Source organism: Paroedura picta, chromosome 6 (assembly GCF_049243985.1).
Source record: "Paroedura picta isolate Pp20150507F chromosome 6, Ppicta_v3.0, whole genome shotgun sequence".
Classification (NCBI taxonomy): domain Eukaryota; kingdom Metazoa; phylum Chordata; class Lepidosauria; order Squamata; family Gekkonidae; genus Paroedura; species Paroedura picta.
Genome location: NC_135374.1, coordinates 1,725,979 through 1,743,885, shown reverse-complemented (window position 1 = coordinate 1,743,885; position 17,907 = coordinate 1,725,979). Strand labels below are relative to the sequence as shown.

At 53.2% G+C, this 17,907-nt stretch overlaps 1 protein-coding gene across 1 annotated transcript in view; it reads right to left on the bottom strand.

Annotated features, from left to right (window-relative positions):
- Positions 1–223: 223 nt before the first annotated feature.
- The window catches only part of ARAP1 (ArfGAP with RhoGAP domain, ankyrin repeat and PH domain 1), a 123,023-nt gene continuing 105,339 nt past the window's right edge, over positions 224–17,907 (bottom strand). Inside the window, exons 24-34 of the mRNA XM_077344153.1 lie at positions 17,185–17,372; positions 15,889–15,957; positions 14,954–15,071; positions 12,072–12,185; positions 11,298–11,440; positions 10,672–10,754; positions 8,843–8,893; positions 7,734–7,797; positions 3,849–4,007; positions 2,867–2,906; positions 224–1,821 (exon numbers count right to left, since the gene is read on the bottom strand). Coding sequence (XP_077200268.1) covers positions 2,889–2,906; positions 3,849–4,007; positions 7,734–7,797; positions 8,843–8,893; positions 10,672–10,754; positions 11,298–11,440; positions 12,072–12,185; positions 14,954–15,071; positions 15,889–15,957; positions 17,185–17,372 — 1,007 coding nt within the window. The 3' untranslated portion in view covers positions 224–1,821; positions 2,867–2,888. The remainder of the gene's footprint in view (positions 1,822–2,866; positions 2,907–3,848; positions 4,008–7,733; positions 7,798–8,842; positions 8,894–10,671; positions 10,755–11,297; positions 11,441–12,071; positions 12,186–14,953; positions 15,072–15,888; positions 15,958–17,184; positions 17,373–17,907) is intronic.

The following is a 17,907-nucleotide window of genomic DNA, read 5'->3' as shown; positions in this document are numbered from 1 at the left end:
AGGTGGTGGGTTCTTTTTTGGAGGTTGTTAAGCAGAAGATAGAAAGGAAAGGGGGCACTGAGCCACGGCAGCAGCAGCGATCTTCTCCCTGGGGCTGCTGGTAGCCAGTCTCTGGGGAAGGGCGGCTGGGGGGAATTCAAGCCCAGGGGCCATGCAATGAGGAGGGACACGCTCACACCCCAACGATCTTTGGATTCCCCAGAAAGGCCAATCAACAGCAGAGTTCTGTGGACGTCCCACAGATATTTAATATTACAAAAGAGACAAAAAATGAGAAAAGAATTTGGCTAAGAAGGGTGGTGCCTGCCCTCCTCCCCAGCTCGCCAGCAGTGGTCCCAGACTCCCCCCCCCATCCAGTACCGCAGCCGAAGAGGGCAGCAAAGGAATTGCCCCCAATGGGTACCCTGACCCCCACCCCACGTCAGGCCGGTCTGATCAACGGCCCGACTCTTCTCCGGATCCAGCATTCTTTCGTATTTTGTCCCAGCCTCCTTGCAAACCCTGCTTCATTGACCTCTTGCAACGTCTCTCAAAGATCTTCACTCAACTTGTCCAAAGAAGCTGGGCCACCAATTTCCCCCCACCTCAAGCCTCAGCCCTCTCCCAAAGCCCACCCAAAGCTCTTTCCCTTTGCAGTTCTCATTTGGAGTTCTCTCAGTCCAGTTTCCAGAATCCATTTTTGGTTCCCCATACATCATCCGAATTATCATCAGACCCTAAGAAACTAAGAAGAGCCCTGCTGGGTCAGACCAGGGAGGGTCCAGCATCCAGTCCAGCCTCCTGCCTCACCCAGCAGCCAGCCAGGTCCTCTGCAGGGCCAGCCACAGGGCAGAGAGGCTGAGGCCTTCCCCTGAGAAGACCCTCAGAAGAGCCCTGCTGGGTCAGGCCAGGGAGGGTCCCTCCAGTCCAGCCTCCCGTCTCACCCAGGGGCCAGCCAGTTCCCCTGCAGGGCCAGCCACACGGCAGGGAGGCCGAGGCCTTCCCCTGAGAAGACCCTCAAAAGAGCCCTGCGGGGTCAGGCCAGAGAGGGTCCCTCCAGTCCAGCCTCCCGTCTCCCACAGGGGCCAGCCAGTTCCTCTGCAGGGCCAGCCACAGGGCAGAGAGGCTAAGGCCTTCCCCTGAGAAGACCCTCAGAAGAGCCCTGCTGGGTCAGGCCAGGGAGGGTCCCTCCAGTCCAGCCTCCCGTCTCACCCAGGGGCCAGCCAGTTCCTCTGCAGGGCCAGCCACAGGGTAGAGAGGCCAAGGCCTTCATAAGAGTATCAGAAGAGCCCTGCTGGGTAGGCCAGGGAGGGTCCCTCCAGTCCAGCCTCCCATCTCACCCAGGGGCCAGCCAGTTCCTCTGCAGGGCCAGCAGCCGGTCATGGAGTCTGAGGTCTTCCCTTAAAATTGCCTCCCATCCAGCAAAGTCCAGCAACCCTCCGGCATAGATTCGCAATCCACAACGTCCTCCCAGTGAGGAGACATGCTTGGCTGTTTCCCTCCAAGGTACGCCAGACGACAGGTTGGGGAAAGGCCACAGGTAGACCAAGTTGCCAGGTGGACAGTCTCATTGGTCCGTGCTGGGGGCGGGGCTCAGTTCACTAGAGGGGTGGGGATCCTGGTTCCCGAATTGATTGAAAGCCGGTCCAACCTCCCTAGGAAGTCCTCTGATGCTTTCCACCCATTTCCTCGATTGCTCCAATGGGTTTCTTCTTGGCTTTTTGGGGAGACGGGCAGTTCCAAAGCCTTTGGCCCCCATTTCCCCCCCTCCCTCCCCTCCTTGCTGGTCCAGCCAGGAATAGGCCAAGAGATCGTCCGGGATTCTTCTGCTTGCCCACAAACCTGCAAATTCAAAGTGGAAAGAATGCAAAATCTACCAAAAGACATTGAAAGAGCATAAAATGATCCGCGACCCCTGCAGATGGGGTGCGAAGCATGGGAAAAGAAAGTTACTCCTTCCTGTCCTGTAATATTAAAGTGAAAGGGGCAATGAGGTTGATGCAGAAGGTTCGGGAGGGGCAAAACAAAATATTTCTTTACACAGAGAGTGATTTGGATGTGGGATTCGCTCCCAGAGGATGGAGGAGAGGAACAGGCCCAGGACTAAACATCTGTAAAACGGGATTAGATAGCTTTAACCAGGAGCAAGGGAATTCTCATCTGGGGTCTAAATGCTGATTGAGAAGGTGTCAGTGGAGGAGGGGGATTAAAAAAGGGAGGAAATCATAACAGCCCTGGTGCCCCTACCCAAGAAGGCCTGAAACTTTTGAGCCACAAGGAAAAGTGAAATGTATACATTTCTTTAAAATATGCGTTAATTAAAAACTCAGCCCTGAGCCTGCACACAGAGGCATTTGGCCAAGGGTTTTCCAGCTTCCAAGAGGGAGTCGCCACCAAACTGTGATACTCAAAACTCTTGGCATATGTAAGATCTGCAGTATGCATAACAGAGCAGAAATTAAAGGGTGTCCTGCAGGGGGCACCAGAGGAGGTGTGCACTTAGCATAGATAGGATAGAAACTTCCCAATGATTTTCCAGTTATCTCCTCCAGGGTCCTGATTGGCTCGATAGGAGACTTCCTGCTTCTTGAGCCCACTTCCTCCCTGCTTGCCTCCAGAACAGTTGTTGAACAGAAGATTGACCGCAGACAACAGCTACCTAGATGGTTAGGTCTCTCTCTCTCTCCACAGATGTTTCTCTTCTGAATAAAAGCTATTTCCTTATTTAAGCAGCTCCGCTCTCCCTGCATATTCTAACCGCCAACCAAAAGTAGCCCAGGGAATTGTGCTGACAAACTGCCCGCAGGTGGGCACCTTTGCTGAGACTGCTTGCCCTGCAGGCTCAGGGCCGCCTCTCGCTTATTTGAGGGGCTGGTCAGCATCTCACCTGACACATCTGTCATCCAGGTTCATAGGTCCCGCAGCAGCTGGAAGGGGGGAAAGCAACAGGTCAGACGGGGCAGTGGGAGAGGGCGTAGCTTTGGGCGGGGGTGGCCAAACCGTGACTCTCCAGACATCCATGGACTACAATTCCCATGAACCCCTGCATCATGCCCCAGACTAGACTTTGTGGCCAATAGCCACGGATGGGCCTCTGCTCCAGATGTTGAAGCTCTTGAAGCTGTCTGTGCTTATATTCTTGAGCTCACTTCCTCCCCGCTTGCTTCCAGAACAGTTGTTGACCTTTAAGGCTATACGCAGCTTGGGTCCTACCTACCTGCGGGACTGTTTACCTCCTTATACCCTCTGTAGGACACTTCACTCTGCTGCTGTATTTTACTGGGGGGGGGTAAGCTTTGAGGATTTTATTGTTGTAAGATTTTATGTTACCATGTTTTATATGTATGTTGTAAACCGCCACGAGCCAGTTCACTGGGACCGGCGGTCTAGAAATCAAATTAAAAATAAATAAGATATCCGTCACCACTTCCAGCGGCGAGGAATTCCACGCATTTATCTCTTCCTTTCCTCGGCTCTAAGCTCATTAGTTTCATGGCGTGCCCAAGAGTCCTTGTCTCGTCGCAAAAAGAGAAGAGGACTTATTTCTCTACTTTCTCTATCTCAGGGGTAGTCAAACTGCGGCCCTCCGGATGTCCATGGGCTACAATTCCCATGAGCCCCTGCCAGCGAACGCTGGCAGGGGCTCATGGGAATTGTAGCCCATGGACATCCGGAGGGCCGCAGTTTGACTACCCCCATGTGTAACTTTGTAAACCCCTGTCATGTCCCCCTCTCCATCGTCATTTCTCCAAGCTAAAGAGCCCAAACCACTTAGGAAATCCTTCCAAGCCCAAGGGGCAAGGTTCCCGTCTCAGTCCCCACAATGCACTATGTGTGAGGCTCTCGGTCCCCCCCCCCCCCCCGCTCACCGTCAGCGGGTCGGTGGTGAAGGCTGCCACGCTGTTCCTCATCTCGTTCTCGCTGCCCCGCAAAGGGATCAGGGAGATGTTGCCCAGACGGGCGTCCTGCTGGATGCGGGAGGCACGCACTTTGGAGCTCTCCGACGGCCACAGGTTGTTGGCGCCGTGCTGGGAAGGTGGGAAAGAGGAGAGGGAACAGGTGAGGTTGGGTGAAGATGGGGAAACAGCCACAAGAAGTGCAGAAAGAAGAATCCAGAGGCTGGAACAAGAACACGAAAAAAATCTCAACAAAGGCATGTTAGTGGAGATCTCAAAAAACAATTCCGCACGTTAGTGAGGGAAGAGGCGTAGAAAAATAACCAGAATCACTAAAGCAAGAGGCATTTTGAACATGTGAACAAACCCGGCAGATATTTGGCGTATTGTCTTAGGAAGGAGACGGGGAAAAGTGTAATCACGGGCGTAAAAAAAGGGGCTCGAATTACTATGGAGAAAAGGAAATGCAAGAACAATTTGTGCTTTCTCGGGATTATAGAAGTCTGTCTCAGAAGGAGGAATGAGGGACTATTTCAAAGATATCCTGACCGCCAAGTTCACACCAGAACACAGGAAAAAATTTTAAATCAAACAGTAACAACGCAAGAAGTTTCCTAGGCAATAAAAAATATGCAAAAAAAAAAAAATAACAAAACTCTATGACTGTTTGGGCTAAGTGCACTGTATTTCGAAGAAGTCTTAATGACAGCAGAATAAAAAGTTTAAAAAGAGATAAAAGACAGAGACAATAACCCTGATGTGGCAAGAGACATACACACCATTAATATATAAAGGAGGCAGTGATTCAACGCTGACACAGTCATGTGGACCTATTTCTCGGCTGAACATAATTACAAAATCTTTGCGACAATACTGGCAGAACGATTATGAAAATGTAGAACAAATCTCATTCCCGCTCATCAAACAGGCATTGTGCCAAAGAGGTACATGAATGGGAATATACCGTTTGTAATAGATGCAATCGGATTTGTGAACTAGAGAGAAAAGACAGCAGCATTTTGAATTCTGGCTGCCGAGGAAGTGTTTGACATTTTAATACGGCCTTTTCTATTGGACATTTGTACTGTGGCCCTGAATTCTGCAACTCGAGGAAAGGTCTATATTCCAACCAACAAGCAAAGATAAGTGGGACAATTAACAGGGGTGTCCTTTGTCACCCCCTACTGTTTATCCCAACATCAGAGACTTCAGCTTCAAGGGTCAGAAAAGACGCAGGGAATAAAAGAATAGAAGTAGATAGAATCATAGAATCATAGAGTTGGAAGGGGCCATACAGGCCATCTAGTCCAACCCCCTGCTCAACGCAGGATCAATGATCCCCTGTTGATACAGCCCAAAATGGCATTTGCCTTTTTTACCGCTGCATCACACTGCCTGCTCATGTTTAGTTTACAATCCACAAGTACCCCAAGGTCTCGTTCACAAACAGTGTTACCTAGAAGCGTATCCCCCATCCAGTAGGCATGCTTTTCATTTTTCTGACCCAGATGCAGAACTTTACACTTATCTTTATTAAATTGCATCTTGTTCTCATTTGCCCATTTTTCCATTGGGTTCAGATGAGAGAGAACAGCCTTCCTCAACTTTTCTTACCCTTGAGAAACCCTTGAAACATTCTTCAGGCTTGCAGAAACCCCAGAAGTGGTGAGATCCTGCAGAATAGGGCTGGGAAGCATCGCTGTGGACACGCCCACTCAAGGCCCCTCCCCTTCCCACCCCCTCCAGGCCCTCCACTGGCCATTCTGGGAGGGGAGGGCAAGTCAACATGAACATATATGGTCATATCGCCTGATAAATGTTTCACAAATTTTATATATATAAATTAACTCCCACCCATCTGGGAAACCCAAGGCCATCAAGAAACCTGATCAAAACAGAAAGATCATTGACTACAATGGATCTACGCTGCTCTAGCTAGAAACAGAAGAGGAACAAGTGAAAAATGTATGACCAAATGGATGCAGAATTTTAGAGAGCAGGTATCTACGGATCAATGGGACCGGTTGGACCCAGGCCGTGGCAGGGATGAAGCTTGCCCTCCCGGGTAGGGGACCACCAGGAATTTTTTCATTAAAAGGCCAATCCGGCAATTTTTCCGCCCCTTATTTCCTGTCCAAATTCTATTTTGGAACCACAGGACTCCAACAAAAAAAGTCAGGTCCCTCTACACAGCCTCGATTTGTCTCAGGGTCATGCAAGGAAGGGAGAGCAACTTAACCCTTCAACTTCCACTTGATTTTGCTATTCAAAACTAGCTCCCCCCCCCCATTAAAAAGGGGACAAATGGCGTTGAAGGGTTAAACCTCCCTTTCTGCATGGAATTTTATGAACAGACACTTTGTCTGGTCTGTTTAGGCCCATAGGCACAGAAACTAAAAAAGTGATATAATTACAGGACACGGAGATGCGATTAAAATTTCACGTCCCTCTTAAATCGCAGCAGTTTGACGCTGCTCCAAAATGCATTTCATGTGAATCAGTGGGACAAGGTTGATTTTCCCACAGGTTGAAGGGGACTGCCTGCATGGAGCTTCCGCCCATGTGCAGAGCTGAGCATGGCCTTCTCAGTGCAGCTACTGATTCATTAACGTTATCTCTGGCCCTTCTCTCTCCCAGGCACTCCAAGTGGCTTTCAGAGTGAGGCCAAGAGCGAAGTCTGAGTCCAGGGGCTGAGCAAAGGCCAACGAATTAAAATCAAAAGCCTCGTGGCTGCCTGGAATTTCAGCAGCCCAAATGAAGATATGACCGGAACTAATTGTTCAATATACAGTATTTGCTGGCGTATAAGACTACTTTTCCCCCCTGAAAAACATGCCTCCAAGTGGGGGGGGGGGTCATCTTATACGCCGGGTGCACTTCAGTAGGGATAGACAGAGCTGCCCATAGTGGCCCATAGTACTGTATTTTGAGCGGAAATGTTGGGGGGTCGTCTTATACGCCCAGTCGTCTTATACGCCGGCAAATACGGTACGTTTCAAATGCACCTAGACACAGAAGACTGAATACTGACAGAGTGGCAAAGACTTTCCTTTAAACTTTGCTATATTAAAAGCTGCAGCTAAGTAGGCAGAAAGGACAAAACGTGTGACACAGAATGTGAGGGAGAAACTAAGAACAGAGCGGCAAAACAAATAAGATTTGAAGAAAGAAGAATAGTCGGTTCTTAGATGCCGCTTTTCTCTACCCGAAGGAGTCTCAGAGCGGCTTATATTCGCCTTCTCTTCCTCTCCCTGCAACAGACACCCTGTGGGGTGGGTGAGGCTGAGAGAGCCCTATATCACTGCTCGGTCAGAACAGTTTTATCAGTGCCATGGCGAGCCCAAGGTCACCCAGCTGGCTGCATGTGGGGGAGCGCAGATTCAAACCCGGCTCGCCAGATTAGAAGTCCGCACTCCTAACCACTACACCAAATGGCTCTTGTGTTCTACTGAAGAAGGAGGAGGAGGAGGGTTGATCTTCATGCTGTCCTGAAAGGTGCCCCATGCACAAATTGCCAGGGGTCAGATGGGGAGACGTCTGGCGGTGCTCACGGGACCTCCCTCTCCTGAAGCTCAGCAGAAGCCCCGTGAATAATGCAAATGAGGAGGATGCCCAGATATGCTCAATCTGCATAATTTATACAGGTCGCAGGATTCCGTCCCAGCCGTCGACCGAGACGGCTGCCCTCAGCACAGAATCCCACATGCTCCGCTGGTTATCTAGTTCACGGCCCTCCGCCTCGGTCTTTTGCTTGCGCCCTGGACGGGAGCAGAGGGAATTCCGGTGCCTGTGCAGGAGGGAGCCCAATTCCCCCACCACCACCAGCCCCACGAATAGAAGGACCAGCCCAGGGCTCACCTGCACGGACAGGAAGGTTGCAAACCACTCCCGCTGTTCCTGCTGAGTGTCGCAGCACAGATACCTGCCAGAGGAAGGGACAGAGAGGGGAAGCTGCACGCTGTGGCCACTTCAGGAACGACTCAAGTTAGGCTGGGTGCGTTTCCCGTCGGTGGAGGCTGCTGAGCCTGACTCCCAGACGCAGCCAACGGCCCCCAATATGTGTGCGTTTTGAGCAACATGCGCTCCCCTGGCACACAGGTCTCCAGCAGGCCTACCTAAGACCGCCCGTCCCATTAGAAAAGTGCCAGAGGTTGTGGCAGGGGAGGAGATTTTGGGGGCCACAGCAGTCCCTCCTTCCCATACCCGTCCCGTATTCATGTTCCATGTACTGTTTTCCCTCCTCTCTTTCTTCGGAGCCGCCTTAAATGGCCCATCATGGTCAGTGTTGTCTACTCAGACCGGCAGCTGCTTTCCAAGTGCTCCAGGCTTCACCTGGAGACGTCAGGGATTGAACCTGGGGCCTTCTGCAGCCTAAGCAGAGGCTCTGCCACTGAGCTAAGCTTGGACACAGGAGAATCAGGCCGTCCTGCTATGGTCCACCACGGCCAGGACTGCTTGCTCAGAGCATCAGCGGCTCTTCAAGGCCTCAGGCTTCAACTCCTACCTGGTGAGGTGCCAGGATCTGAACCTAAGACCTCCCGCCTGCCAGGTTCTCCCACAGCCCCTCCCAATCATTCCACAAGCCCCTGACTCTCCTTCTGCAGGCCGTGCTTTGAGGGAGGCAGGCCAACGAGGGCTGGAGCACCCCCCTGCCTGGCGCATCCGTGAGTCAGACTGAGGGGTCAGCCAGGGAGACAAAACTCTGGACAAAGCCATTGAAAGTTCACATCCCGATAGAGGCACTCCGGGGCTCCCCTCATTCTCCCCTGGACAACGTCCTCCTGGAAGCCCTTCCAAAGAGGGTGGAGACCCCAATGTGGGGCTGAGGCCAAAGCATCTGCCCACCATAGGACCACAGCAAATCCCACCCCCCCCCCAGTTTCTCAGGACTCAAAGGTTCAGTGCCCCTGGATGTGGAGGTTCTGCGGGGGGAAGCCTATTTGGGGCAGGGAAAGGAGGCTGCATACCACTGCTGCTTCTCTTGCTTGTCGTTCTCAAAGAAGACGGTGAATCCCCAGCTGAGAGACAGAGAGAGAGAGAGAGGAGAAGATTCAGGAGGAGCCGGACTCTGCCTGCCCCTTCCCTGCCTAATTTAATGATCCCATCTTGGGATTGTTTTGAGAACTTATTGGCTGCCGCATCTTGTGCCGTTACTGTTGTATTGGTGCCTGTGGTTTTGACGGGTATTTTATCGAGGTTTTTAAATGAATTTTGTAACCTGCCACGAGCCGTATGGGAGTGGCGGGTAATAAATCTAATGAATGAATGAATGAATGAATGAATGAATGAATGAATGAATCAATGAATCAATGAATCAATGAATCAATGAATCAATGAATGAATCAATGAATGACACAATCTCATCCAGACGGTCATTAGAACGCCGTGGGCATCTGTCCCAGTCTCCAGTCACTCCGTCCCTGCAGGTGCCAGCTGCCAACTCTGGCATCACCCTGTTCACTCCCGTGAGGAGAGGTAGGCTGCACTGGGGTCTGGTTGCTCAAAGGAGAGGAGGCGGAACCCCCCCCCCTTTGCCTGGCCTGTGGGCATCAGCAGCAGGCTGCCAGCACCCACGGCAATGGCACAGGGTGGCCAACAGCTCACCTGGCCCCACAAGCAGCCTGGCGCGGCTGGTGGTTGGCCTTGACCCAGGAGGAAATGGGAGGGGGTAAAAGGTCTGGCCGGAATGAGGAAGGGGAGTTTGGAAGAGAGAGAGAAGGGAAGAAAGAGGGAGACCAAAGCGAAGGCCAGAACGCAGAGAGAGTGTCACCCTGGTCTCCCTCTTTCTTCCCTTCTCTCTCTCTCTTTCAAACTCGCCTTCCGCATTCCGGCCAGCCCTTTGACCCCCTCCCATTTCGAGGGGAAGGAGCAAGCAGAACTGGGCCGGTGCTGGGGAAATCTCGCCTGGGTTCTTTCTTTGATGGTGGGATGGATGAGGGCCCCCCCCCCAGGGGCAAGGAGACCCTTCCCGGGAGAAAAAGGCCAACTTGGGGAGAGGGGGTCCCCTTCTCCAACAGGGCTCCTGACTCCAGGTCCTGGAGATTTCAGGAGGGGGCCTGGGGAGGAGGACCCCCAGCAGGGGTGGGTCACACCAAAGGGTCCCTCCAGAGCAGCCCTTTCCTCCAGGGGAACTAGAGATCAGTTGTAATTCTGGGAGCTCTCCAGGCCTTACCAGGAGACTGGCAACCCTAGTCACACCAACACAACTCCTTTATAGTAAAAAAAAAAAAAAAAAACCAACCCCTCTCCCGGGTTCAGCGAGAAGGTCCGAAACTGGGGCTGCCCCCCCCTCCCTCCCACCCCCGCGCCCCCCCACCCACCCCCCAAGGGAGGCAGAGCTCTGGGCTCCCGGGAAGTCCAGCGGGAGAGAACAACGTTCCTCCGGGCCTGTGCTGAGCACCTGTGCCCTCTGCTGGCGGCCGGCAGGAGTGCATGGCGGGGGGGGGCACCACGTCCTCTCCTGGAACGTCGCATCGCCCTTCCCGCCGCCTGGCCTGCAGCGCTGGACAAGCCCCGTGGGCCGTGCGCCCGGTTTTCCGCCTGCCCCGACATGGTTCCGCCTGGGGTTAAAAGTGGGAGGAGGAGGAGGGCACAGCAGGCCCCTCTCCATAGCTCTCCAGGGTCTCAGGTGAAGGTCTTTCCCCTCCCCTCCTGCCTGGTCCTTCTCACTAGAGATGCTGCTGGGGATTGAACCGGGGACCTTCTGCAGGCCAAGCGGAGGCCCTGCCAAACAGGCCCTACATTAGCATTCCCTGAGCGCCGGCCCAGAAGAGGAGACCCAAAGCAAAACACGCACCAGGTGGAAGGGCGGACTTTCTTTTTGATTCCCAGGTAGACTTTCAGATTCTTCACCGGCCACTCCTTCTCTGGCTTGTGGCTCTGGAGACAGAGAGGACAGGAAATCAAAATGAAGACAGAGACGTTTCTGAAAGCAAACAGGGGCCACTCTCCTGGCACCACACCTGCTCTCCAGGTGACAGAGGTCCCCTGCAGAAAGTGGCTCCTCAGGAGGGCGGACTCTGTGCCTTTATACCCTGCTGAGGCCCTTCCCCTTCAAAAACCCTGCCCTCTCCCGGCTCCACCCCCAAATCCTTGAGGAAGAAGCGGGCAACCTCAGGCCCTGCCAAGCGAGTGTGAAGTGGCCTAGATCAGGGGTAGTCAACCTGTGGTCCTCCAGATGTCCATGGACTACTATTCCCATAGCAACGCTGGCAGGGGCTCATGGGAATTGTAGTCCATGGACATCTGGAGGACCACAGGTTGACTCCCCTGGCCGAGATGGCGGAGGCCCCCTGCGGAGGGCACAGGGGAGGGGGGCTGCCCCCTAGCCGAGACCCCAGACTCCCTGCCGGATTGACTGTGGGAGAGGTGGGGAGGAGGCCGAGGCAGCAGGGTCCCGATCCCGGGGTCTCCGCCACGTACCCGCACCTCCTTGTAGAGCCGCAGGAAGTCCTTGGTCAGGATGAAGTAGCGGTCGTGGAAGCCGGTGCTGAGGCCCAGGCCCAGGACGTTCTTCTCCTCGCGGAAACGCATCATGCCGTGCTTGCTGTCGCCCGCCTTGCTGGCTGGGGGAGGAGGGAGGGGTCAGGGGGCTGCGGGGGGGGGCCAGCAGCAAGCCTGCCGCGAAAGGCAGACGGGGGAGGAGAGACCCAAACCACGCTGGACGGGGGCAGTCGGTTCCGACCTGCGCAAAAGCCTTGGGAAGCTGCGGGACCAGCCGGAGGAGGCCCGGCCAAATGTCCAGGGTTTGGCAAACTTAATGAAACGGCTCAGGGGGGGCATTTCGGGAAGGCCAAAGTTGCTGCACTTCCAGGGGAGGCACAGGGCTGCGGGCGATGCAGCGGCGGCGGCTGGGGATGATCTCGGGCGGTGCGCACTTGCCCCGCGCTCGCCGCATTATGCCTCTGCTCCTCATCTATTTATATCGTTTCTTGCATCATTTAACATGTCGTGTTTAATACAGGCCTTTGTCTTAAGCAGCCTTGCGATGGAGAGGGATGGGAAAGGGGCATTCGCAGCCGGCAGGAGGTTGCAGGGGCCACAGGAAGAGACGGCTTAGGAAGGGGGACCGAGAGGTTCACAGGGGAGAGAGAGGCCTGTCAGCATCGGCTAGCCATGGCGACGGAGGGGAACCTCCGCATTCAGAGGCAGTCTACCTCTGGCTAGGTCTGACCCAGCAGGGTCTTCCGGCCTTACCTGTGTAGACCAGCATGTGCTCCATGGCCACCTGTCTCTTCACCACCAGGAAGCTGTCCTTCCCCAGGCTGTGCACGATGGGAAGGACCTTCTCGCTGTAGTGCAAGGGCCGCTCTGCGGGGAGAGAAACGGGAGGCGCTTGGGAGGGGCCGGGGAACCCTGCTCCAAGCGTCGCTCTGGCTCAGCCTCCACGGCAGCCGACAAGGGGTTTTAGGTGCAAGGCCCTCGGACCACCACACCTTCCTCAACTCTCCAGGGGCAGGGGTCTCCAGGTGGGAAACAAAGGGATAAGCTGGCCAAATGGACTCTTTTTTTCGAGTTCCAAAGAATGTAAGCAGCAAAAAAGTAGAAATAATTCTAATTCTATATTCCTGTGTGACAGGGGTAGTCAACCTGTGGTCCTCCAGATGTTCATGGACTACAATCCCCATGAGCCCCTGCATGCACACTCACTACCCCTGCTGTAAGGTACAAAGCTGTATAGCTTATATCTAAATTTGTTTCCATTAAGTGCTTCACAAACAGAGAAGCAATACACCAGTCAAAAGTTATCCACACCATAAACCTGACAGAGAAGAAGAAAAAGAGCTTTTTTTTAATATCCCGCTTTTCAACCCCGGAAGGAGCCTCAAAACAGCTTCCAATCGCCTTCCCTTTCCTCTCCCCACAACAGACACCCCGTGAGGGAGGGGAGGCTGAGAGAGCTCTGAGATTACTGAAGAGGAAGAAGAAGAGCTGGTTCTTATATGCTGCTTTTCTCTACACAAAGGAGTCTCAAAGGGGCTTCCAATCGCCTTCCCTTCCTCTCCCCACAACAGGCACCTTGTGAGGGAGGGGAGGCTGAGAGAGCTCTGAGATTACTGAAGAGGAAGAAGAAGAGCTGGTTCTTATATGCTGCTTTTCTCTACACAAAGGAGTCTCAAAGGGGCTTCCATTCGCCTTCCCTTCCTCTCCCCACAACAGACACCCTGTCAGGGAGGGGAGGCTGAGAGAGCTCTGAGATTACTGAAGAGGAAGAAGAAGAGCTGGTTCTTATATGCTGCTTTTCTCTACACAAAGGAGTCTCAAAGGGGCTTCCATTCGCCTTCTCTTCCTCTCCCCACAACAGGCACCTTGTGAGGGAGGGGAGGCTGAGAGTTGGTTCTTAGATGCTGCCTTTCTTTACCCGAAGGAGTCTCAGAGTGGCTTCCGATCGCCTTCCCTTCCTCTCCCCAGAACAGACGCCCTGTGAGGGAGGTGAGGCTGAAAGAGCCCTGAGATTACTGCTCTATGAGAACAGCACTATCAGGACTTTGACTGTCCCAAGGGCACCCAGCTGGCTGCATGTGGAGGAGCAAGGAATCAAGCCCGATTTGCCATATTAGAAGCTGCCACTCTTAACTACTATACTCCCAACAGTTAAGATTATTGAAATAAATTACATTTATAAATAAATGTATTTAATGAGGCTTCTGGAGTGATTTATTATTTCGCATATGATTGCCTGGATTCCCAGGGTTATGGTCATCTGGATTACCATTTCATTGATCTATTTATGTCATAGTTTGTACAGACGTAATTTGGTATTAAGAGGACTGTATTCTCCTCCTTCTTGGTCTTGTGGATTGCTACGGCTGGGTTAATATCTGCCACTCTCACGGCAGCATTTCCGGCAGACACACTTTGTGACAGAAAGCACACCCACAGCTGCCTTCTGCTGAATCGGGCCGCCAGCCCTGCCAGGTTGGTATTGGCTGCACAGACCAGCAAGTGGCTCTCCGGGTCGCACATCACCCCCTGGAGATACCGGGGATTGAACCTGGCAATTTCCGTAGGCTAGCAGAAGCTCTTCCATTGAGCCACAGCCCCTCCCTGTGGCTCTCCAGGGCTACAGGTAGAGCTCTTCCCCCTCCCCTCCTGCCTGGTCCCTTTTCACTGGAGATGCCAGGGATTGAACCTGGCACCTTCTGCATGCCCAGCAGAGGCTCTGCCCCTGAGCCACAGCCCCCTTTCCCTGCCTCACCAGGGTCTCAGGCTGAGGTCTTTCCCTTCCCCTCCTGCCTGCTTCCTTTAACTGGAGAAGCTATTGGGGATTGAACCAGGGACGCCCTGCATGCCAAGCAGGGGCTCTTCCATGGAATGCTTTTTAAAACTCACTTATTGTTTTGAAATATTATCTTTTCTACATCTGCAGTCATGCAGTGAAGCATTCTGGAGCTGTGGGGGGGACGACAGCTGTTGCCAAACCAACTCAGAAAACATTTGCACAGTCTATAAAATCTTTCACAGCCGACCGCCAGCTCTCTCAGCCCCACCCACCTCTCAAAACATCTGGTGGTCCCCAAGGAAGGGGTTGGTGGGCATCGGGGGGGGCCTGGGCACCAATGCTAGAGACGAGGCCTGAAAAGAAGCAGCCCACCGATTCAGCAGAAAGCCCAAACAAGAAGAAGGATTGCGGAAATAAAAGTAGGAAATAAAGATGTTAATCAAAAAGAGGTGTTAAAAATTATTGCTTTCATTTAGATTCTTTTCAAAAATCAACTTAGGGCATGGCCAAAATGGGGTCTGGATACACCATCGCCTGCTTCCAAGCACAGAATGCTTCCCTCAGTGGCTCAGCCCCCCTGATAAAGGGTATTTTCTCACTTATACGTTCAGTCCATAGTAGCCTATGATGTCTGTCTCAAAAACAGACACCGGCAAACGGGCCCAAACAGAACGTGGTTCCTCCACGTTCTGCTTGAGCCCGTTTGCTGATGTCTATTTTTGAGACGGACACAATTGGCAACTAGGAAGTCTGACTGGGCTTATAGTGAGAAAATACCCTTTACCAAGAGGGGTGAGGCTTGGGCAGGTGCCCAAAAGGAGACGCAGCTGGGAGAAACAGCCCCAAGGTCACTCACCTGCCTCGTCCCGCTCGCTGACTTCAAAACAACTCCAGTAATCTTTGTCCTTGGTGACGATTTTCCTCCGGTCCAAGATTTCGAAAGTCAGCTCTTCCGCCGTCATGGTGGCTGGAATCTGGGGGGGGGGGGGGGAGAGGCCGTGAATGTGAGCCCTCCGCAGCAGCCCTGAGCTCTTGATAAAAGGTGGCATTTGAGTATCTCCTGCTAATGCTGCAAAGGACAGAGCCGTCTCCCCCCGAGAGGTTGCAAACTAACATCTTGGCAAAAGCAGAACAGCTACAGGGACAGAAATGCTCCTTGACGTTATAGGAAGGCCTTGTCAATCTGCAGCGCTGCCTCACTTGGAACCACCCCCCCCCCCAAAAAAAAAAGCTACACCTGGGGAAAGGTACAGGAAAGGCCCACTGGAAGGAGAAGGAATTTGGAGAACTTTCCCAACAAGGAAAGGTGAAAACCTTCGAGGCTTGCCTGCCCAGGAGGAGAAAGAACACTTGAAACCGCCCCATATGGGGTCATCAAAGGCAGTCTTGTCTACTCAGGGCCTCAGGCAAAGGAAGGTCTTTCCATCCCCTGCTGCCTGGTCCTTTTATCTGGAGATGCTGCCGGGGATTGAACCGGGGACCGTCTGCAGGCCAAGGAGAGGCTGGACCGGATGGACGCTCCCTGGTCTGAGGTCCTGATGAGATCTCCTGGAATTTCAGCTTATCTCCTGCTGGCTGCTTTGTTTGTTTTACTTCTCCTGGAGAAAATGGCTGCTTTGACAGGTGAACGGCATGGCTTTCTGCCCCCCCCCCCCAAGTCCTCCCTCCACCCTCCTAGGCTCCCTCAGATCTCCAGGTATTTGCATGCCTGGAGTTGGCCACCCTGCCTCTAACGGGCCCCCTCCCCTGGCTTCCCCCTCTCCCCCCCCCCGTGTGCACAGGGGCCCCCACCTTAATGTGCTGCTCCGCTTCCGTCTTCTTCTCCTCCAGGTAGACCGTGCAGATGAAGTCACCCGCTGGCTAGAAGGAGACCGGAATTTGGAAGATGGAAACGGAGTGAAGGTATCTGAGGAAGGCTGCTTGGACTCCCCACAGCTCCGACCCCCTGAAAATCCTGGCACTCTCTCGGGAGCTGCTCCACTCGAATCCAGCACTCAAGGAAGAAGCTGATACCCTCTCCGCAGGGACGCCCCAAAGGCATCCTTCCCAGAACCCTTCTTGGATGCGCCTCAGAACTAAGCTGAGCATTGTGTTTCCTCAGAAATTTCCAGAAGGGACATTTCCAGAAATTCCAGAAGTCTAAATACTGTCAGACTTCTGGAATATGACAATTTCCCATCCGTCACAGGAATGTGAGCATTGTGCTTTCCAGGGAGATGTGACGGAGCTCTTTATATTCTCCCCAGCTGCAACTGAGCAGATTGAAAACTGAAATATTCATGCTTAGGGGGGGGTTGGCCAATCTGTCTGCATAACCGTTGAACCAACTTGGCTACAGATTTTATATGCTTCCTCTACATAATAGGGATATGCTTTAAAAAATATCGGACTGTTTTGGATTCTGCTGGGAACAACGTGGGCTGAATCCAAATTGTCTGAATGCCCTTTCGCCATTTCATATTTGGACGAATCCAAAAAGGGTTGGGGGTTCTTTGTGCACGTGCTTCCCCTCTTCCCAAGTAGCAGAGAGCATAATGACAGGTTGACCGTTCCCTTTAAACCCCTCCCCAGCCTGTAATTATCAGCTGTTTGGCACACCACTCCCCCTTTAAATGCTCACCCTACCTTCGCACGGGCACTGCCTGCTTTTATATCCCTGACCTTTGCTTCCTCTCCCTTCAACTGGCCCTTTGGGGGACAGGTCACAGTAGATGAGCGATTGGGTTGTGAGTGTCCTGCTACTGCCGGGGTTGGACTAGATGACCCAGGAGGACCCTTCCAACTCTAGGATTCTATTCTATGATTCTAGATGGGGCTAAGAGAGATTCTGTGGCTGTCCCGAAGTTACCCGGCAGGCTTCAGCTGGAGGAGGAGGTGGGGAATCAAGCCCAGTTCTCCAGATTAGAGGCTGCCACTCCTAACCTGCTGGTTCTTAGGTGTCGTAGCCAAGGAGGCAGCAGAGACGGTGGTTTGGCATGCCCAATCTGGACACGACGGCCCTTTGCCTCAACCCTTTGCATGGAGACTCGTGAGAACCCACTTGCCTGGCATGCAGGCCCCAGCTCTGGCTTTCTCAAGGGTGCCTACCTGGGCCCCGCTGGAGGTGCCCGCGATCCGCATCCTCATGATAGCTGCGATCTCCTCCTGCTGCCGCCTCATCTCTGCCTCGTCCACCTGTTGGGAGACAGAGCACAAAGGAGGCCGCTGAGAGGGGCGGGCTGAGGCCAGGGAGGGACGCGCCGGAGGCAGCCCAGGAAGAGTCCAGGGTGGCCGTGCTTAGAACCTAAGGTTGCCCTCTAGTAGGAACTCAGGGATTCTCCTGCTGACTGCAGGATTTATTGAGCCGCCTGGGCTTCCCCTGCCTGCCACAGTCTCTAGGTGGGCCTGCGGACCCCCTGGAATGACAGCTCCTCTCCAGGCTAGAGGAATCACGTATTTCTTCCGGAAGGGCAGCTGAGTTAGTCAGGCTGCAGCAGGAGAAAAGAGCCAGAGTCCAGGAGCCCCTTCCAGACCAACCAAATTGGGGGCAGAGAAGGAGCAGAGACTCATGAAAGCTTTGCCCCAACCTGACGAAGACCGCTTGCACACGACAGCTCCCGCCCCGAATAAATCTTTGTTGGTCTTAAAGGTGCCTGACTGGACTCTGATTTCATTGTACAGATTTTGATATCAGAATCAGAAGACCTTTATTGGCATACAAAAACATTCCAAAGTGTTGATTGTTCACCAGTTACAAGACCTCATGGATTCTGAAATTTTGTTTGTCTTGAAGGTGCTCCTGGACTCTTGCTCTGGTCGACATCCGCAGAC